The sequence below is a fragment of the Hoplias malabaricus genome, chromosome 1, assembly GCF_029633855.1.
Source record: "Hoplias malabaricus isolate fHopMal1 chromosome 1, fHopMal1.hap1, whole genome shotgun sequence".
Lineage (NCBI taxonomy): Eukaryota > Metazoa > Chordata > Actinopteri > Characiformes > Erythrinidae > Hoplias > Hoplias malabaricus.
In genome coordinates, this window is record NC_089800.1 from 44,823,305 (window position 1) to 44,846,069 (window position 22,765).

General features: G+C 40.0%; 2 protein-coding genes across 4 annotated transcripts in view; both read left to right on the forward strand.

Moving 5' to 3' along the window:
* Positions 1–8,736, forward strand: part of lrrc75a (leucine rich repeat containing 75A) — a 34,310-nt gene extending 25,574 nt beyond the window's left edge. For 2 of the 3 annotated variants that reach the window (XM_066663854.1, XM_066663867.1), the window contains one exon: positions 5,916–8,736. In XM_066663854.1, the coding sequence (XP_066519951.1) occupies positions 5,916–6,756 (841 nt within the window). In that variant the 3' untranslated portion in view covers positions 6,757–8,736. The remainder of the gene's footprint in view (positions 1–5,915) is intronic. The other variant, XR_010801878.1, reaches the window with a different exon arrangement.
* Positions 8,737–12,005: 3,269 nt separating this feature from the next.
* On the forward strand, positions 12,006–16,813 carry crk (v-crk avian sarcoma virus CT10 oncogene homolog). Its single transcript, XM_066663879.1, has 3 exons — positions 12,006–12,541; positions 13,646–14,217; positions 14,387–16,813. The coding sequence occupies exons 1-3, from the start codon at positions 12,322–12,324 to the stop codon at positions 14,522–14,524; spliced, it is 930 nt and encodes a 309-aa protein (XP_066519976.1). The 5' UTR covers positions 12,006–12,321; the 3' UTR covers positions 14,525–16,813.
* Positions 16,814–22,765: the final 5,952 nt, after the last annotated feature.

Sequence of the window (22,765 nt, forward strand, 5' to 3'; positions counted from 1 at the left end):
CCAAGTTGGCGTGTGTGAGATAAGGGAACTTAGATTTCATTAAGATGGGGTTTGGGCTATGGGCCCAAGAGATAGAACTTTACAGTGGTCTTGTTTATGTTTGCTGGGTTAGTGACAAGGTTTTAGAACTTGTAGTGTCAAAGACTCAGAGGGAAAGGAAACATCTGTGAGGTCATCCTCCTGTCAGCATGAAACTGAAATTTAAAACTTATCCATGGCTCCTCTTCATCTTCTTTGTGGAGTGCAGTATTCTGAGGGATTCCATTGCTTGTGCGTTTACTTTTGCTGAAAGGGTTGTTAAGTGTGAAGATGTATATGATTCATCAGAAGTAAACTCTGCCAAAAAACTCTTGTTTTCCCCCCAACTCCTCTCACTCCTGCTCCCTCTGTGTGAAAAATTGTCTATATTAGGTTATACTTCAAAAAACAGGATGTGCTCCCATATATGTGAAATCAACAAATATCCTACCAATTTTAGGATGGGTTTGGAGACACATTACTTGTACTTTGCATGCGCAGTACCAGGGTTTCTGAAGTTTATTTCAGGAGCACATAAGACAAGTAAATTCAGAATCCAGGCCTTTAAGCACGTTTGGAGGGAAAAAGAGTCAGAAATCAGCAGCATTTTTCAGATGTTGGATCATAACTGAGATCAGCTCTCCTCCACCCTGCATGACTGTATGGTCTGTTTATTGTCTTCATTAGTGCCAAAGAATATTCAAGTCCTATTCTAGTTTTCCCTTTTTATGGCAATTAATATGGTGAAGGCTCTTTGTTTCCATCATTTCTTCACTTGCGTCCTCACTCTTTTTTTGTGTGAGCTCATTCGGTGTTGAATGTCAGTGTTCCCTGCTTTACTTATTTTTAGCTCTGAACGTGTGCAGCAAGAGCTATGCTTCACTCACTGGCAGCATTTTTAACACCCTCACTGCAGATAAACATCTGCAGGCCTCGCTCAGAGTAATTTCCCTGATTGCTATCCATTACTAAATCTCTAGTAGCTGGACTGAGTCTCTTTATAATGAAATAACAATATAAATATTCATATGCTAATACATAGCCTAATTACTTATTTAATATCACTGGGTGTATGTGATTTATTAAATGTGAAAGAACTCACTGAAAGGACATTGTGCTGTAACTAGGACCTTCTATTATCTTTATTCGTGGTTTTGTTAACTTTATTCTTTGAATAAATGAAAGAATAAATGGTACACTTATATAGAACTTTTCTTGACACTAAAAGTACTTTACACATTTGAGACATCAACCACCACCGATTTGCAGCACCCGTCTGGAATATGCCATGGCAGCACCACCATGTTCAACATATATAACCAATTATTTAGAGAGGGGGCAGGAGGCATTGAGTAAGCCAATTGAAGATGGGATGGTGGGAGATGACTGGGGGATCAGAAGTGACCCCAGTGGCACACTTAACCAGACATCAGGGACATTTTATGACCTCAGAGACTCTGTACGTTGGTTTTTTGCATCTCGTCCAAAGGATGGCACCTTTTTTTCAGCATAGTATCCCTGCAATTGCACTCCACACAGACAATGGAGATCCTTTTTTTCTCACCAGCACTACTTCCAGGAGTTCCTTTGATCCTGTCTACTATTATAGAACTTGAAGATATCCTATGTTGCTTGACCCAAAACATGAAACCATGGAGGTTATCTGGTTGGAGTTTCCATATTAGGTTTCCTCCAGGGTCTCAGGTTTCCTCCCACTGTCCAAATAAACATGGAGGTTATGTGAATTGGCTTCTCTAATAATTATCCTGGTGTGAAATGACGATTGTGTATGTGAATGTGAAGAACCAGTCACACACCCACCAGAGTGGGCAGAGAATGAGCCAAATTTGGGCTGGTCAACTAGACTCCTCTTTTCAACCATTTTCCAAAAGCTGAGCTAATCACACTTACTCCACACCTACTCTTTCTCCAGGGGACTGGTGTGGTGTTTCTAATTTGGGGGAAACCGCAATCTCCTTAATGTCTTTAAGAAAACATTCTCACTCAGCCTTGAAACACCTTCCAGTCCATACAGAACCATCCCACTGGCCCTGCCCACACTGGGTAGAGCTTAAGACATACAGGCAGAAGGGTCTCCCAAAGTAAATATTCATTTGAATTTCATAAGATAGAGGTTCCTAGCAAATGACCTGAATTCTCAGTGATAGGGAAGAAAAGAAAAGGTCAGATATTTTAGAAACGGTAGAGAAAACTATCTCTGCAGAATAAGTATCAGCAGAGAACGCAGACTCCTCTTTTCAACCATTTCCCAAAACCTGAGCTCATCAGACTGACCCTACTCTTTCTCCAGGGGCTGGTGTGGTGTTTCTAATTTGGGGGAAAACCTCATTCTCCTTGATGTTTTTTGGAATACCTAATTCTCGCTCAACCCTAAGACTCCTTCTGGGCCTTACAAAACCAAAGATGCACTCTGGCAAATTTGGGCTGGCCAACTAACCTTTCTGGCTACAGTGGATGGAGCATACCTGCAGTGGGTAATCCCACTGGCCCTGCCCACACTGGGAAGAGCTTAAGGCTTGCAAGCAGAAGGTTCACCCAAAGTTAATATTATTTTGAATGTAATAAGATAGAGGTTCCTAATGACCAGAATTCTCAATGATGGTGAATAATAAAAAAAATATATTAATTCATTCATTCATTATCTGTAACCACTTAACCATTTCAGGGTCGCAGTGGGTCCAGAGCCTACCTATTTGAGAAAATCTTGCCACAGTAGAGGAAACTAGTTTCACATAATAAGTATCAGCAAAGAACGCAGACTCCCCTTTTCAACAATTCCCAAAAGCTGAGCCCATCAGACTGACCCTTCTACTGTGGTGTGTCCAATTTGGGGGAAAACCTCATTCTCCTTGATGTCTTTAGGAAAACTTACTCACTCAGCCTTGAAATACCTTCTGGTCAACACAGAACAAGTGATGCACTCTGGCCCAGAGTGGGCAGAGAGGGAGGCAAATTTGGGCTGGCCAACTAGCCACTCTGGCTACAGTGGATGGAGAAAGCCTGCAGTGGGTAATCCCACTGACCCTGCACACACTAGGTAGAGCTTAAGGAATGCAGGCAGAAGGCTCACCTGAAGTGAACATTCATTTGAATTTAATAAGATAGAGGTTTCTAGCAAATGACCAGGATTCTAAATGATGGTGAAGAAAAAAAATAAACATTTTCAGAGTATAAAATGTTAAAAAGGCAAAATATCTATCTGGTCTGATATCTATGCAGTCTGATCTGTGTGATTTATCTTGGAGATATGTTACCCCAGTCTAATTGATAATACCTTATAGTGATGTGTAGGTCGCGAACGAACTGGTTCAAAGAGCCGGCTCTTGTAAGTGAACGATGAGAGCCGGTTCCCGTCTAAGACCGAGCCATTTTTTCTAAGGCTTGTCATTCAACCAATTAGAGAACAACAAGCAAGCTCCAACCCTCCAAGCTGAGACACTTGGTTGTCCTGAATGCCAATCTGCCTTCCAAAAAATAGTTGAAGAAAATGTTAAATCAGTTAAATGTTTGTTGACAGTTGTGGTTGTTTTAATCACTACCGTTGAATGCTGTTGTTTTGCACTTTGCAGAGTATTTGTTTATTTTATTACCAGAAATGGATGATTATTTAATTTAATAAGCTATTTTGTACTTTTGGGTTCCATTGGCTATATTTCAGAGTTTACACATGATTTTTTATTAAGGTGTTTAAATAAAAATCCAGTTATTTATACAATTTGTGAGTGCAATCAGTGAGTTATTACAAGACAGCCATAAAAAATTGGCCATTGCAACACTATTTATTATTTTTAATATTGAACAATAATATTTTGTCCATATAGTCATGTAAAATGTAAGTAATATTGTCCTGTACAAGTGGAAATAAGTGTTAAAACAAAGAGCCATTTAGGAGCCGAAAGAATCGGCTCTTTATGAAGAGCCGAGCCAAAAGAGCCGGCTCCCCAAAAAGAGCCGAAATTCCCATCACTAATACCTTAGTCAAAACTTTTTGATCAGAATTTAAGAGAGCTATTGGCCTATAAGGGGCAAGATCAGAATCCACCTTTCCCTTTTTTAACAATAAGATCATGTTTGCTTCATACAGAGATCTCGGGAGCTTTACATTCCTAATTGAGTCATTTATAATTCTCAGCATGTAGGAGACAGGTTTTCTACTAAATCCTTGTAAAATTCACACCCAAATCCATCCGTAAGGGACTTTTGCCTGATGGGAAATCCTGGATAGCCTCAATAAGTTCAGTTTCTGATACTGGGGCATCTAATTCCGCTTTGCAATTGTGGTATTGTCAGATTATAAAAAAAACTGATTAAAGTCTGCCTCATTGACATGAAGAGAAGAAGAGTATGCTTGGCGCTTGGTAAACCTGGGACACCCAACCAATTCTGAGTCTACGTTGCTAATTTGCACTGGTATGGGTTTCCTGAAGCCTTGAGAGGCTTTAAATGTGAGAATACCCTACCTCTTTTAACTGGGTGACCCAGCCCCTTATCATTCCAAGACACAACAGTGACCCCAGCTCCAGCATTACGAACTACAGACATCTAAGTCTGAAGAAAGAAAAAAAGTGTGCAGTGACCACCTGGGATAAAGGGGAAAATATAAATGATTAGATAATAAAAGAATAAAAAGAGGGGGGGGGTTAACACTGACATTACATGAAACATCTTACACCATCTCAGTATGCCTCTCCAGAAGAGAAGCACTGTATTAATCCTTGTAGGCAGGAACACTGAGACAGAAAGTTATCTCTGATATATACTAGAACAAACTAACACCACCTACTGAGCATCTCCGCATCAGTGCCATCCGTAATGAACGAGAAAAAAAACAGCTATTAAAGAAGAACCTTGCCTCTGAAACGCATCAATAGCTATAATATATTAACAACACACATTCAAATTTGTTTAAGCTCGGATTCCATAAATTTTGCCACTTCAGAGGGGGAGGTGAAGCTCCTGAGCTGACCTTAATGGCAAACAGAGTTTTGCGGGAATACGCTACTCAGTAGCACCCCCAGCCAGTTACATTGTGATTGGCTCCACGTATGTGTACCTCTGTGTATAGTGTTGTACTGTCTCTGGTATTGGTCCAATGTGAAAGATTGCCTCCACACATCATCCCAAGATAGCTGACTTGTGATTGGTTCTTTCAAGTGTTAGTTAAATATATTTTCCTGCTGTAGTAGGCCATTCTTGGCTAGGTTAAATGGCGATAGGTACCAGACTCTCCCTAGAGAGCCTGGAGATGCAAGACAACCTTTGGGGTTAACAGTAGCCCTAGTTTAAATGTGGGGAAATCCAGCTTGGAAATGCCAGAATCCAGTAAAATATTGTTATTTTCATGCTTAAACAATACAGATTCAACTCAGAAGCTGAAACTAGCAGGAAATTTGCTAAACTCTACTAGACTCCAGACCCCAAGGACTGGAGTTACCCATCCATCCATTATCTGTAACCGCTTAATCCAATTTAGGGTCGCGGGGGGTCCAGAGCCTACCTGGAATCATTGGGCGCAAGGCGGGAACACACCCTGGAGGGGACGCCAGTCCTTCACAGGGCAACACAGACACACACACATTCACTCACACACTCACACCTACGGACACTTTCGAGTCACCAATCCACCTGCAACGTGTGTTTTTTTTGGACTGTGGGAGGAAACCGGAGCACCCGGAGGAAACCCACGCAGACACGGGGAGAACACACCAACTCCTCACAGACAGTCACCCGGAGCGGGAATCGAACCCACAACCTCCAGGCCCCTGGAGCTGTGTGACTGCGACACTACCTGCTGCGCCACCGTGCCGCCCCTGGAGTTACCTATTTTGAAAATAGTTGCTTTTAACATGACACATTTATGTCTCTCTCTCTGTCAGTTTGAAGGCTGTTCTTTCCAGCCCACCTGCCAGTGGGACATTGGACCTCTCAGGCATTCCTCTGGGAGTGAAGGACATGGAGCGACTGTGTTCTCACCTGCAGCGGCACTCATCCCGCATCTCCAGCCTGGAGCTGGGTTTCACTGAGTTAACAGATGAGGCCTTCCTGCTGCTTCTGCCCACATTGGCCTCGTTGCCTCACCTGGAAACACTTGCCCTGAATGGCAACCGGCTGACCCGGGCAGTCCTCAAAGAGCTGACAGACACATTAAAAGATCCGGAGAGCTTCCCCAGTGTCACGTGGATTGACCTGGGCAACAATGTGGACATCTTCTCTCTGCCTCAGCCTTTCCTGGTGAGTTTACGCAAGCGCTGCCCCAAGCAAGGCAACCTGCCCACCATCTTGGAATTTGGCGAAAGCCAAGCAAGTGAGCTAGAGATCCGAACGGATGGAGACGGGGACGATGACATAGATGACACAAACAGGACGGTAAGCATGGGAGAGCTTAGGTCTGAGGTTGAGGGTGACATGGACGATGGCGAGATGGAAATAGAAGAAATGATGGAGGAACTGCTGGACTTTGATCGGGAGGTGCAAGGGAAAGACGAGATGGAGGAGGACAGCATGTGGACCATGGAGGAGGCTAGGTCAGCCGCAGGGCCTTCTCAAGGACGTGGAAAAGCGAAGAGGGCAGCCAAGGCTGAAGGAGAGGACTCGCACAGCCATGGCTCGCAGCTGTCGTCCTCCACTCAATCACAGAACTCTTCAGCGGCCTTGGAACCTTTGAGAAACGACTCCATGGCGGATCAGGTGGCAGGTTCTTCAGGCAACCTGACCTGAGTACTCTCACTTTACCGAGGTATCACAGCCTTTAAATCTGTCTTGTCCAAAAGGAGTGGTGAAAACAGACAGAAGAGACCCAGCTCAGCTGTGGACTGTTTACGGGTCAGCATGTATATCGAAAGTGAAGGATATCCAGGTATTGAGGGGAAAAGATTATGAAGATTTTATAATCCTTACTTAAATACACAGGATGTTTTGTTGGATAAATTATATATTGTGAAAATCATACATAAAATTACAATGTATATCATATTTGAAGTACCACAATGGTATTATATACAGCATACAACCCTGTGCAGTTTTAATGCTTCTCTTTCAGGTACTGCCCCTTGGATATACTGTTTTAGCAATGGACCTTTATAGGGCTGTCACTACCAATTATTGATTTATTTTTTTTTATTGTTTCTGTAAACAGCATTTTCTAATAGCCAAACTATTAACCCATGCAGAGTCTTTGTAATTTAAAATAGAAAACTAGGACGCCTTTAAAAATATGGCCTGACAATAGACTCAGATGTGTTATATCCATAAACACAAAATATATATTCATTGCATACAAATTGGTCATATAAAAAATTCCTTTGACAAGTATATTTTAATCAGCCAATATAATCTGTTCAATTTTTTTTTTAATTGATAAATCAAGGTGATCGATGAATCGTGACAGCCCTAGACCTTTACCTATGTGCCTGGTTGACCCTGCTGGAGAGGAGCGTGGGCAAATGTGTGCGTTGCATGTATAGTAGTATGAAAAAGAACACACTCACATGCTTTTCCATTGCACACTTTGTGAGACATGGAGAGGGATTAATGAAAAAAAAAACTGACTTGCATGAGATTATAAATCTAGCTCAGGCATGTTTCAATGATTCTCCACCTATGCATCACACACTCCTCCCCAGCAGCATTAAACCTGTTAAATTTTTGTTGAATATGCATGTCCCCAGAGTCAGAAAGCACTAGTGTACCTGACAAAAACAGAGGGGAAACCAAATATTTCACACAGATGCCCCCATGTAAACATCAGAGAGAACAGTGCTTTATAAAGGTACTGGCACCAAAGATAGAGAAGGAAAGACTAAGGCTCTAAGCAGCATTAAACATTGGAACACATAAATGGTTACAGTATCTTGAATGATGACACAAACGTATCTAAACTTTGCTCTTCCTTTTATAAATACATTCAAAACTCTATAATTGCTGTACAATTGCTATCTATTTGTTATATTTTTAATATATCCATTCAGCCCTTGTATTCTGTATTTAATTAGTATTTAATCTATTTAGCAATGGAGTACTGGCACAGTTCTATAGCCTAGATTTCTTCATCAAGGAATTTTGTTTAATTTGAGCTTTCACTGAAATATACTGGTAGTTCCAATGTGTTAATAAGTTAGTAAGTAAACTATACCCAGGTATTTTTACAGTATCTAAATACTGATATATATTTCCCTTTAATAGTTTATGATATGGTTTATACTATCCCTCAAAATATGACATGCAAAATGTTTCCTACTGTGCTCTCCTGTTGTGAATAAGCCATTTCCAGGTCTTTCCATGTTAATCTGGAGTTTAATTCTGCTACCTTAACAGAATGTATGTAATAAATATTCTCATTTTGCAGGGATACAAATCACTCTGCCTGTTGTTTTTTAATTTAATAATCACTTCTGCTGATTACAGAGCATTTCCATTGTGAGACAGTTATGAAATCATTGTATTATCTCTGTAGGATATAATAGTGTGGGTTTGGATTATTGTTTAGCCTCGGGGGGAAAGGGCTTTCACTGCATTTACAAACAGGGCTATCACTGTATTTCTCTCGTGGCCTGCTACCGTATAGCCTGTATATTACTACATAGACTGTCCAGTATTTTAAAAAGCCAATGTCCTTCCCCTTGACATCCACTTGTGTCATTTGTGTTTTATGTACTTAAGCCAACCATAATGTTGAAGAACGCTTAACAGACTGTGGTTGCTGAGATGCTAAGATTAATAAATAGTGGCTTTCCAATTAAAACATGTATCTCTATTTTTTGTGGATTTGTAGTTTATTACATCATTTTTGAACACAAAAGCTGTCCTTCACATTTGGTGAAAATTTCATGATGAATGGACTAATAGAAATGCGCCAACATTTCTTGGAATGAAACCTTTATACATTGACTTCCATTGAAAGTTAAGAAGTTCTTTTTTCCTTCTGCTGTAAAGCTGCTATTTTGAGAGATGCATGTTTTTCACTGGACAGCGACTACATGTCAGTTACATTTCTGACAGGTTTCCCTGTTTTTACTGTCATTTAAAAAGCAATGCAGATGGAAACACTCCTTATAACATATACGGTCATTTTCTGTACCTTTATGTTACCAAAAGAGAGAAAGAAATATAAGAGGGTGTTAAGAATGTTTGAAAAGTCAGTATGTGGTGCTTGTGTTATGCATATTTAATATTAATATGCATTTGTTATGAATTTCTTACACACACAAAATTATTGTGCATTAGTTTTGCATAGTATATTTAGAAATATACTAACCATAAAAGCAGTACGTATTCTTAAAAGGTTGTATGTAATGGTGCCACTGAATTAGTGGAGCAACCCATTTACATAGCTCTAGATTTGAAAATGATTCTGATGCTCATTTATAAACAGGCCACTTACCTGGAAGATGAAATTATATACATTGGCCTTAGGATAATTAAACACTGCACAAAGATGTGGTTGTATTTATGATTAAGCAGAGAAATTAGATAACTACCTAGATACTAGTGGCAGCTTAATTTGGTGATGCTGAAATTGCATCCAAATGTTTTTGAGACCTTTTCACATAATACGAGTAAGTCTCTCTCTCTCTCTCTCTCTCTCTCTCTCTCTCTCTCTCTCTCTCTCTCAAGCAACATGTCATTTCCCCCAGTGATTTTTTTGGTGATTATACTCTACATGGTACGTTGAGTACTGGTGCGTTTTTATATTATTTATTTATTTATATATTTTCATTGAAATGTAGCATAACACAGTCACTAAGGGGAGCTACTGCCTTTGGAAACCACACCAACTGCAGGTGGTATAGTTAATCATCATTTACTCATTGTACCTTTGTGTGTTTTATTTAAGTTTTTGGGTTTGTTTGTTTGTTAGTTTGTTTTTGGACAGACAGATCTGTGCACTCAGGGGAAAAAAGATATAGTAGAGGTACATTATTGTCACTACATTTATAAATACTCTAAATGTCCCTTTAAAAGGTACAACAGTGGTCAGTATAGGTACATTGCATTGTCTTCTCCAGAAGGAGAGGTGACTCTGTTATATTTCATTATATAATTGTGTAAAATAAAATAAATATAAGTCCTGGAGATGAAATTGGGTTTATGAAATTTACACAACTTAAACATCTACAATTAATGTAGAATATGGTACAATTATATTCCCTAACTGTCTCTCTGGCAGGTCTGCTCAAGGTTTAAATGTCATGGTTTAGACCCTACTTGGCTCGGTTGGAACCATTAGGAGGCAGGTACTTTAAAAAAGTATCCAGTTCCAGGTACCAAATTTGCCAAATATGGATGTATTTTTCTGTATTAAAGCTATTTTAAACATAGTTACTAGTGAAAGATCCACTCTATGGAACATAGCCTGGTTTGTTCAAGCACTATAAAGCAATTTATTTCTTCATGTCATCACAGTAGCCCTGTGATGAACTGGTGTGTGTTCCAGCCCTGTGGCCAACAATTTAGGCTTCGGATCCATCACAACACTGATAAGGATAAAGTGGTTATAGAAGCTGAACAAATTAATCTTGTGGGAGCTGAAATTTGTAGAAAAAAAATAAATCACTTTCATACTAGCTTTTTTATTATTATTTTGCTGGTAAAAAGTAACAATACTCCTTACTGCTATCCCTTTATTACCAAGAGCACATAGCTGGGTGAGAGACAATCAGATAGAAAGAAAGAAAATGGTTTCTACTGAATAACATTTAGGTGAACTTGTTGTTAGTGTTTACATCACAAAAAAATGCTGTTTAGTCTGACGTCACTAATATGAGGTGCAAAACATAAACATACTACGAGGACGTGAACGCTTCTGTGGCAGACGGTGGTGACCTCTGGTGGTCAGTTTATGAATTGCAAATATACTGCAGTGGTATATAAATAAACGAATAAACCATATTCGAGATACTCTATGGCACTATTAAAATCTTTTGAATGGAAAGTATAAATAAACTGATTAATTCATGTAAAGCAAGCAAACAGGCGTTTTAATGGATCAGCCATTATAGAGCCACCTTTATATTGTCGTTTTCCATATTTCGTCCGCTTCACTTACAATACAAATGCACTTTGAAAATTAGACAGTAATCCATATACTTACTGTGCATACTTTCTTTGCCCCATTACGCCCTATTTTGTTCAGTCAGGGCCACCATAAAGCAAGTTTTTTAAGGTGGTGGATAATTGACACTGTAGTATGTGTGTTGCATTGTTATAAGTGGATCAGACACAGCAGTGCTGCTGGAATTTTAAGTCCGTGTGTCCACTTACTGGCCACTCATTAGGCACCCGTTGGTTCACTTAGTAGAAAGTCAGAGGTTTATCACCTGATCCTCTCCTCTTGCCCCTTTTACAAATGCACAGTCATCCAGAAATGTCCAGGAGGAGCTGTGTAATGAACGCGACCGTGTGTGTGTGTGTGTTTTAAAATTAAGTTGATTATTACAATAATTATCTTTAAGTCAATCAGAAATCTGACAATATACTCAAAATCCTTTTTCTAAACTTCATCTGTTTGTTAATTAATTTGACTGAATTTTACTTTGACTAAAAAGTGTATGAATAATTTGCATGTTTTTGAACTCAATTTGGGAGTAATTACTTAAATCTTGTATGAATGTGGTGGTTTGGGTGGGCTTGCTGAATTTGTTTGAATATTTTAAAATAATGTATTGATATGTATTTGGAAATAGCAAAAATAAGACATGATATAAATAAGTAGAATTTTATCGAGATTAACATCAATTTCTATCAATGTGGATATAACACTCCGGATTAACAGTTTGAAAGGAACCACAAAAACTATAGAAATCTTGTGGTTTGGGGAATAATTTGAATCTTGTTCAATTGTGTTGTTTTGGCAAGGATTTGGTGAATAATTTGAATTGTGTAGGTTTGGGAGGCGATTTGTTGGAGGTATCTTTTTCTCTGAATGTAATGAGGGCAACATTGCATCACATCCGGCAAATAAGGGCAAAAATTGTTGCCCCAATCCGCCATTTCAAATATTTGAACTTCCCCCAGTGGTAAGAAGCGTGTGCGTAGAGAGCGGGTTGGGGGTGAGTTCTCGGTGAACCGGAGCGAGTCTGTCCCGTGTTCCGTGGCGGAGTGAGGGCTGCTTCTCCGCGGGGCTCTGAGACGCGGCGGATGCGGTGAGGATTGTAGGGAACGCGGTGAAGTCATTCCGCCGCCTTTATCTCCAGTTTTGCAGTTGTGTATGAGGTGAAGGCTGATCGCCGATCCGCAGAGGAGAAGGGGAAGGCCGGTGAGAAGCCTCGGCTCTCGGGTGCAGTGATGGCGGGGAACTTTGACGCCGAGGACCGCGGCAGTTGGTACTGGGGCAAACTGAGCCGGCAGGAGGCGGTTTCTCTGCTTCAGGGGCAACGGCACGGGGTATTCTTAGTGCGGGACTCAATCACCAGCCCCGGGGACTATGTGCTTTCCGTGTCCGAGAACTCCAAAGTCTCTCACTATATTATCAACAGCATCAGCAACTCCCGGCAGTCCGCCCCAGGTAACAGCCTTAAACACTGGACAAGAGCTCTCGCTCGTATGGGCACCGATATTAGTCCCATACGCTCACTTACTCCCTTCTTTTTATTCCAGATTTCCGTTCTACCTTAAATGCTGCAGCGATACACTTCGGCAGCCTGTAACTGCTCCGCCGTTTTAAGGTGGAACGGAGAATTCTAATAAAAAGCCGACTTCAGATTCAAGTGTGCTAACGTTAGCCGTCTTTCTTTGTGATAAACTCATATTTCAATGTAGCTAAGTGCTTCATAGGGTCGCTACATTAGAAATAGAAACATTAGAAATTTTTCTTTCCAGACTCTCATTTAGCTATTTCAAAAGAATATTTTTATTCATTTGGGCATTTTCAAGCTAAAATTACGTTAGCTGCGTGCTATAATCCATGACTAGCAGCTACTTGCACGACTGCGCACACATTTTGAAAGATTGTGTAAATCGGACTATAATAATACAATTTTAATGTCTTTGACTTTTACTGAACTGTCTGCTGCTGTGATTTTTCCTTGTGAACCGCCCAGGAGCGCTCTGTGCTTGTCTTTGCTAAAATTAGCCGTTAGCAAAGCCATCCTCCACTCCGCTCTCCAGAGTCGCGACTGAGAGAAGTTGATAGATTTGTTCGTGATTCACAACACAGATTTACATGTGCTTAACACAAATAAGAGACCGATTCCTGTCACTGATCTTCCTTGTATTTTTATAAAGCAGAGCTGGGCTACACGTGATTCATTTTTGCTTGTCTGAGAATATTTCGGATGTAATGTGCAAGGGTACTGACCGCCTGCACACATTTGGTCCTATTAAATGTGATATAGTGTAGTATGTTAAATGATGAATAAAAATGTCTTTAGGTACTTTTTTTTCCTCGCAGCAATTAGTGTGCGCGTATATTTTATTTTTTTATTATAATTTTTTTTTGCGTTTTTTGTCTATCATTAGGCTTTGTTTTGATGTTCAAAATTAACACTTTACTGAATAGTTTTCTTTTAAAGCCTTAAATAGAATTGGTATAGGTGATCATCAATGGTAGTTTCGGAACTTGGCTATGGATATATAATGAGTTTTAATTGCTCTTGCACCCCTCATTCAGGAATGAATACATCCCGGTTTCGTATCGGAGACCAAGAATTTGATGCCCTACCCGCCCTGCTGGAGTTTTATAAGATACACTACTTGGACACCACCACTTTAATTGAACCCATCAACAAAGCCAAGCACTCGTCGATCATTAATGTCAGTGCAGGGACTGGAGGGGCTCCGCAGAGGTTAGAAGACGAATACGTTCGTGCTCTGTTTGACTTTCCTGGCAATGATGATGAGGACCTTCCGTTTCGAAAAGGTGATGTGCTCAGGGTGTTGGAGAAGCCAGAGGAGCAGTGGTGGAATGCTCAGAATGTGGAGGGCCGTGTGGGAATGATACCTGTACCCTATGTGGAGAAATTCCGACCTGCATCTCCAACATCTGGGACCATGGGTAGTTGGGGAACAGGCACTGTGGGTAATTCAGATGGCCACAATTCTCAGCCTCCTCCTCTGCTTGGTGAGCCAGGCCAGTATGCCCAGCCCACATCTTTACCCAACTTGCAGAATGGTCCTGTCTTGGCCAGGGCAATTCAGAAGAGAGTACCTAATGCATATGACAAGACAGCTCTTGCTTTAGAGGTAGTGTTTTTTTTTTCTCCTAAATAATAAGCTTTCATGTTGCATAATATTTTATATATAAATCAGTACTCAATAGGCAGCTAAATGTGTTTTCCCAAATTTGTCATACATATAAACCATTATTTTTGTACAGTGCACTTTAAACTGACAGTGTGATGCTTTCCTTTAGGTTGGCGATTTGGTGATGGTGACCAAGATCAATGTAAATGGGCAATGGGAGGGAGAGTGCAAGGGAAAGAGAGGTCATTTTCCCTTCACACATGTCCGTTTACTGGATCAGCACAATCCAGATGATGACCCAAGCTGAGAGTGAAGACTGACTAACTTGTACAGCCCTTAGTTGCGTACACACACACACACATACACACATACGCGCTCTCTCCTCACATCTCCTTGTATCTGATATGCTCAGCAGTAGCCTCTTCTAATAGATCCTTTTCCTGTCTATCCACTCATTTTGTGCCATACCATTCATGCCAATATATACATTATCTGCAGTTATTTTCTTTATTAGTCCTTATGCAATGATTAAAGTTACTTTTTAAATAGACACTAAACACCATGGACATCTCTATAGGTTATCCTAAGCTAATGTTTGGAGTGTGGCTTATTGAAAATGCGAGAGGGGAGAGATCTGCTTGGTGTCAAATTTAAGCAGGTTGTGTCGCTGTAAGGGACTGTTTGTCTGCATTTGAGTAGCATTCACTACTCATACTGATTTGCTAAAAGTTGACTGTTTAAAAGGGGATTTGTTTTGAGCCCTATATCACACTACAAATTATCTGCCAAGTACAAGGTGTCTGAAGAAGAAATACTGATCATACTTTATTGTTTACCATTACATTCATAATTTGTATTTGTTTAATATTTTTTGTGCACTCAGTATTTCATTTGACTTTTGTTATTTAGAGTCCTGATTATTTCCAATAGATCACTACAGCAGAGCAGTTCTGGAGGAGGGAGACCTTATTTTGAAGATACCAAGTAGCACACATTCAGAAATCTTGCCATTTGTGCATTTGACAAAGTAGTTTTTGCTAGGTTGAATGTTTAAAAAAGAAAAGAAAAAAAAATACTCCTGACAATTTCTGAAGCATCCCATAGAAATGATGCCACATGCAGGTGCTTCAGGAACAACCCAGATTACCAGCTTGATACACTGTAAGATTTTGTCACTACATTTAAAGTGTCAATCCAATGCCTCAAAGACAGCTCACTCTAGAACTGTTTTGCATATGAGTAGCATTCATCTACGATTGTTGTATGTATCTGTGCTCCAGCTAAATTAGTTGATTTTAAACAGTATTTGCAATCACACATCACTGCTTCATAGTGGTATTTCCACCCTAGAGGTAAAGTGTAATCACATATGTAACGCACAGTTGCTTTTACCAGCTGTTTGCCTTTATTGCAGATCAGCCTTCAAGTAACACCCAATGTAGCCTAAAAACCAAGTTGGACATATACAAATTCTGTACTAGGATGTGTTATCAAACTATACTCATGTTACAAACTCTCTGTAAAGACTTTAAACATATTGGGTCAGTTCCCTGGGTATGGTTTATGCTTTGTTACACTGTGCCATTGGTTAATGACTTTTGGATTTTATAATTTTTGTTTTGTCCAAGATGAAAAGATTCTTCTTTCAGAATACGGTGGTCCAAGATTAGGCCTAATCTCTATGGGCTCGTTTCTCAGGCCTGGAATAAGCCTAGCACTGGATCACATTGCAGCATGTGAATGAAGAGTCTTGGTTAGTACTTCTAGTCCAGGGATAGAAAACTTAAAATGTATTCCACTCACAAAAGCACTTGAAAAAGAAATAACGATGTAATGACCAAACACACAAAGTATACCACTGAAAGACCAAATGATCATCGCTGAAAACGTAAGACATTAGTTTCTTGAATGGATCTAATCATTTGAATAAGGACAATCACCTGAGAAATGTAAGCTTCTATCATGTGAGAAATATGAAGGTTTTAGAAGGTATGAAGTAGTAATGAAGTCATGAAGAGCAACCAAGTCATCACTTATCATATTAAAAAAGAACAAAAGTAGTTTCTTTTTAGGGTCAAATGCAATACCTATTGACTGATACCATGAACCAAGATTCTCATTCTCAGTATGACTGACAAATGTATAAATGTTCCAAATTTCAAAGGTTTAAAAGGCCTTAAAGGGAGTATATGCAGGCTGTCACTACTTGATTATTCAATGTTTTAGTCAACAATTGATTTTAATCACTAATGTCATACATTTACAGTCTCATTGTAAATCATTCCAAAATGTTTTGTACTTTATTGCCAGACATAAGTCTTACTGATGCACAGGAAAAGTGCCACTTGAGCTGTGATTATGTTGACTGTAATTTACCCCTTATATTTGATTTGTATTATGTTTGTCTAATTCACCAGTCCCTTAGTAAAAGTAATATTGGTTTATATTTGTGTAAGTCCTTCCAAGGAACAGTATAAATTATTTTATTTCTTGGATCAGCTTCTTCCTGTACATGAAATGAAGCTAACACCCTACAGTAAACCATTTAAACCCATTTCGTTTGACTTGGTCCTTGTTTTTGAAAATGACACCTCACACAAGCATGCATAAGTAAGTATACGCTATTACTGTCAGAACAAAATGTTGTATATAAATTACTATAAGCAATGGACAACAAAATGTCCAATAATTTTAATAAAATCACTTACATTGAAAGATAAAAGGTTTCTATTCTGTAAATGTGCTGCTTGGATATATGGTTAATTCTGCCAGTTCCCTCCTATATATTATTTCACCTAAAGACCTCTTTCTATATTGTAGCATATGTCAGATTATATACAAAATCATTAAATACGTGTGAGAAAAATAATTAACATTATTTAAATGGGCATATTTTTTGCATGCATATGAAATTGAGTGACATTCTCAATCCATAGGGTTTAATATGATGTCTGACCACTCTTTGCCACTATACCAGCTTCAACTTATCTGAGAAGGTTTTCCACAAGGTTTAAGAGTGTGTTTTTGAGAGTTTTTGACCATTCCAGAAGTACATTGGTGAGGTCGGGCACTGATGTTTCATGAGAGTCTGGCTCTCAACTCTGATTCATCCCAAATGTGTTCTGCTGGGTTGAGATCAGGACTGTGCAGGCTAGTCATGTTCTTCCACACCAAACTCACTCATCCATGTCTATATGGACCTTTTATGTGCACTGGTATATAGTTATGTTGGAACAAGAAGGGACCATCCCCAAGCTGTTCCTACAAAGCTCGGAGCATGAAATTGTCAACATTTTCTTGGTATGCTGAAGCATTAAGAGTTCTTTTCACTTGAACTAAGGGGCTGAGCCAAACTCCTGAAAAACATAATCCCTTCCACCAAACTTTACACTCAGTACAATGCAGTTAGAAATGTCCTGTTCTCCAGGCAACCTGGGCTCGTCAGACAGATGAGTGAAATTCATCACTCCAGAGAACGTCTCCACTCCTGTAGACCCCTTTACACCACTGCATCTAACGCTTTGCATTGCACTTGGTGATATAAGGCTTAGAGATGCAGCTGTTTGGGCATGGAAACTCTTTCCATGAAGCTCTCTATGCAATTAACTCTTTTTGAGCTACTCTGAATGCCACATGAAATTTGGAGGTCTGTAGCAACTGACTCTGCAGAAATCTGCTGACTCCACTCTGTCATTTCATGAGTTGCTGTCGTTCCCAATCGCTTCCACTTTGTGAGCTGACACTTGACTGTGTAATTATGTAGTAGCAAGGTAATTTAATTACTGGACTTGCACAGGTGGAATCCTATCATGGTACCACACTGGAATTCACTGAGCTCCTGAGAACAACCCATTTTTTCACAAATATTTGTAGAAGCAGTCTGCATACTAGGTGCTTGATATTATACCCCTGTGGCCATGAAAGTGAAACACCTGAATCCGATTATTTGAATGGGTGAGTGAATACTTTTGGCAATGTAGTGTATGTCTGACGCTTGTGCAGTTACTGTTGAATCAAGCACTGTTACAGGTAGTTAGAAAATACCTAGATTTAAAGTTGACCTTGCCCACTTTTTACTTTGTACATAGCAATGTGTGTCCTCAGTTCCATTGTGGTGAATTTGTACCAAAGGCTGTGGCAAATACAAATTTCTCAGTAACTTGGGCTTGTCAAAAACAGTGGGCTATAAAAAGGGAAGCTTTCTTTGAGTGAGTACTGCTTTGCCTTGGAGCATACAGTTCCTCTCCACCATAAATGGATTTTAAATTTTAAGCCAGAATTGTATCTCCAAGATGTTACAAAACAAAATTCCAGCAATCTCAATTCCAAGCCATGCTGTTGTGATGGATACAGTATGCGGTTTAGCATTGTCCTGCTGAAATATGCAAAGCCTTCCCTGAAAGAGACATCTGAGTGGGAGCATATTTTTGTTGTAAACCTCCTATATAATGTTCAGCACTGACAGTGCCTTTCTAGATGTGTAAGCTGCTCATGCCCTAGACTCTAATGCAACCCTTTTCCATCATAGATGCAGGCTTTTGAACTGCACTCAAAAGTTGTATGGTCCCTCTGAGTCTGCAGCACACAGTGTTCTTAGTTTCCAAAAAGAATTTCAAAAGTTTGGTTCATGTGAACACAGAACAGTTGTACATTTTGCCCAAAGGTGTAGATCTGTGTGGGTTTGCTCCGGTTTCCTCCCATGGTCCAAAATACACATTGGTATGTGGATTGGCGACTCAAAGGTAGGTAGGGCGTGTCCCTGCCTTGTACCCAGTGATTTCGGGTAGGCTCCGGACCCACTGCAACCCTGAACTGGATAAGCAGTTACAGACAATAAATGAACATAAAATGTGTTATTATATTGCCATATTATATAAATTGTATTGTTATGCCTTTATAGTAAGCATTATTTTTATTACTCAACAAATTTAGAAGTAGTAGTAGTAATATTAGTAGTGGTATTATTAGAATTATTATATATTATTAACTATTTGTGCTTATCAACTATTCAAAAATGCTTTGTTCTAATTTACTGGAAAATTCATTTGATGTATATTTTACACCTGAAATATAGTTCTATTCTAGTAACAGGAAAGGACTCAATACTATCAGATATTACACTCTGATCATTTGTAATTTAATGTCATCTAATAATCGTGAATATAAGTTCAATTTAGCAATCTGTTGCATACCGTATCAAAATAGGTTCTAAAGTTCTAAGGACCAAAAAACAATCCATAACCAATAAATGACATTTTGTAATTGAGAAAATTGTCATTAATATTGGGAATTATAAAAATATGTTTGTAAACAGAATATTTCTATATATAATCGTCTATTTTGAGTTTAATATTCTTGAAGAATCCGTTTTCGCTTCCATTCCGCCTTTTCTCAGTTACACTTCTCTCAGTCTCGCTGGCACCTCCAGGGGTTTCTCGCTTTTGGGGGGGCAGGATCTATACAGTCATTGGCTGCTGAAGTTAAGCCCCGCTCACACATTCTGCACATTCTTCACACATACCTGCGTTTGACGGTCGGCCATTTTCCAATCAGGGTAAGATTGACGCGCTTTCACTGACGTAGTAGGGTGTGCAGAATGTGCTGGGTGGGTGGGGCTTAACTACAGCAGCCAATGACTCAAAAGCGAGAAACTTCTGGTGGCAGAAATGCAGACCATTACTGATGTGAAGAGCTGGAGTTATATGGATTCTGTGAGTAATCCAACGGATGACATCAGCAGAGGAAAATCTTTGAAGGAGTTGGCACCCCTGCACTGCTGGAGTCTTGGACTAGAATTCTTTTACCAGTCAGAAACCTGTTGGCCTACTATGCCAGTTGCTGAAACTGAAATAGATACAGAATTAAGGAAGTCAGACCTATACTTCCACCTGACCCCACATTCCCTCAAAGATATTCCTGATGTCAATAAGTGGGAAGGGGCATGAAAGGGACTGATGAAAGCCACCGTGGAGTGCCTAAGTGGTGTGCCTCACTCTATACGCAACTCAGGCAATCGAGCAGCAAATCATATTACTACAGAAACACTCCTGCTTAAACAAACTCAGAAGCAATTATTTCTACAGGAAGTTAAGGCTTGTAGCTCAAGTCGAACCTTACTCTATAGCAGCCACTTAGTTTCTTTATGCCCTGAGCACTGGACTGACTAGGGTTGGAGGGAGATTACGCAGAGCAGAGAGACTTTCGAGCAGAGAGAGGAATGTGATGCTATGCCACTTCATCCTGTTCCAGAGAAGATATTATTGGATTCTAAGGCATTATGAGGCCATCAGCACACCTGTGTTGATTGCAAGATGTGGTGTCCACAGCCAGAAATTCCCAAAATGGCAGATCTTGCACCTGCCCACCTTCACCTACATAAGCCACCTTTTTATTTTACTGGATGGCCCATTCTTTTTTCTAGTTAGGACAGCGCACAGAAGAGATGGGGAAAAGTCTACAAATATATCGCAACCTGCTGGGTCCATTTACATTTATCCTTGACACAGATGCTTCATGGCTCGCAGAGGGAAGCCCTTTGAACTCCAATCTGATAATGGCTCAAAGTTGTGGGAAGAGACTTGAAGAGGCTTATGCAAGAATGGCATTTCAGCTGCAGGTGCAGTTGGCTGAACAGTAGGTAGCCTTCATATTTAATGCACCAAGTGCCTCCAACTTTGGGGTTTCATGGGAAAGAGGGTTGAAGTCTGTCAAAATTGCCTTGAAAGTCATCCTCAAAAAGCAGACAGTGTCAGAGACTGTCCTCCATACTGTCCTTATTAAGGTAGAAAATATCATGATTGGCAAGCATTTGGGATGCATCTCTTCTGATATGGCAGATCCGTATCCAATCAACCTCAACATACTTTTAATGGGACATCATGATTCATCACTCCCACAAGTAGTCTATGACTCCAGTGAGCTACAAGGGCATCGCAACTGGAGACATATTCAAATATTAGTGGACTACTTTTGAACCCGATTCACCAGACAGTATTTACAAAGTCTTGAGGAAAGAAAAAAATGTAGGAATGATGGTAAAGACCTTAAATCAGACCAAGCAGTCCTCATCACTGATCCTCAGCTTTCTCTGCACTCTGGCCTTTTGGCAAAGTTACCTGGACTCATCCTGAATCTGAACAGCTGTGGTACAGGTCAAAGACAGGACATACTTACGGCATTTGGTTCGATTAGTCCCACTTCCTAAACTTCCAGACAATCTCCTCCCATGGTCCAAATACACACGTTGGCAGGTGAATTGGCAACTCAAAAGTGTCCGTAGGTGTGAGTGTGTGAGTAAATATGTGAGTATGTGTCTCCCTGTGACTGGTGCCCCCTCCAGGGTGTATTCCTTCCTTGTGCCCAGTGATTCTGGATAGGATCTGGACCCACCTGTGACCCTGAACTGGATAAGCGGTTACAGACAATGAATGAATGTGGAACTTTTTTGAGTGTGCTGAAAATTGTACACTATGTTTTTGGCCACTACAAAATTTTGGAACTCTAAAATAGTGCATATTCACTATTCATGGACATGAATATTAGGTGGAAAGAGTACTAAACTCAAGTGTGTGTGTGTGTGTGTGTGTGTGTGTGTGTGTGTGTGTGTGTGTTTGGGGGTGAGGGTTCCCCTGTGTAGCACAAAAAGGACAAGGGTATATAAATTTCAAACCAGTCGGTTTTAAGTAATGGAATAATTTTTACAAATTACTAATGGAGAGGTCTGATGATATGAACATGACTATAAAAATAGTTATGTCTATTGAACATCACATTATTTAAGGGATATTTCTGTTGATTTGAAGTGGGTATGTATGAAGTACTTATGCCTAGTCAGTGTGTTACCCATAGCAGACAGCTTCCAGTTCACAGTTCTTCTTCCAATCTACTCCTGCGAAAGGGGAAGACTGCTGAGCGCTGTTTACTATGGGTAATACATCCACTTATCATATGTACTTCATACATACCCACTTAAAAACAACATATATATATATATGAGGTCACACTACTCGCTGCCGTTGTATGCTGAGCTGAACCTTTATGTGCTTTTAGGTCCTTTACACCTTTATTTGCTACACAAAACATGGGAATTTTTAATTCAGCCGAGAACTTACATTTACGTTTTGGCATAGCTGCTCGAGATGAGGGTAGGTACATGAGCTTTGCCTGATGTAAACAAGGACTACTGACGTGCAGACTGACCAATTAAATGTTTACAGAGAAGGTTATCGACCAATAACGGTAGCTCTACAGTCAGACCGTCCAATCAGAAGATTTTAGGCTACTTCACCACTCCCCCTTCTCACTCAAGCGAACCAATCGGAGTAGGGGAGGGCGGGACTAGTTTGTGAACGAAACACTTTCTCGAAGTTCTATGTAAGCTCTAGAACAGGGGTGTCAAACCATATCCACGGAGGGCCGTGTGGGTGCAGGTTTTCTTTTCAACCACACAAAAGCCCCACACTACTGAAAGTCAAGATCTATTGATTAGATCCAATGATTAAAAACAGGTGGAATGAGGTGTGGCTTCTGCGTGGTTGGAAAGAAAACC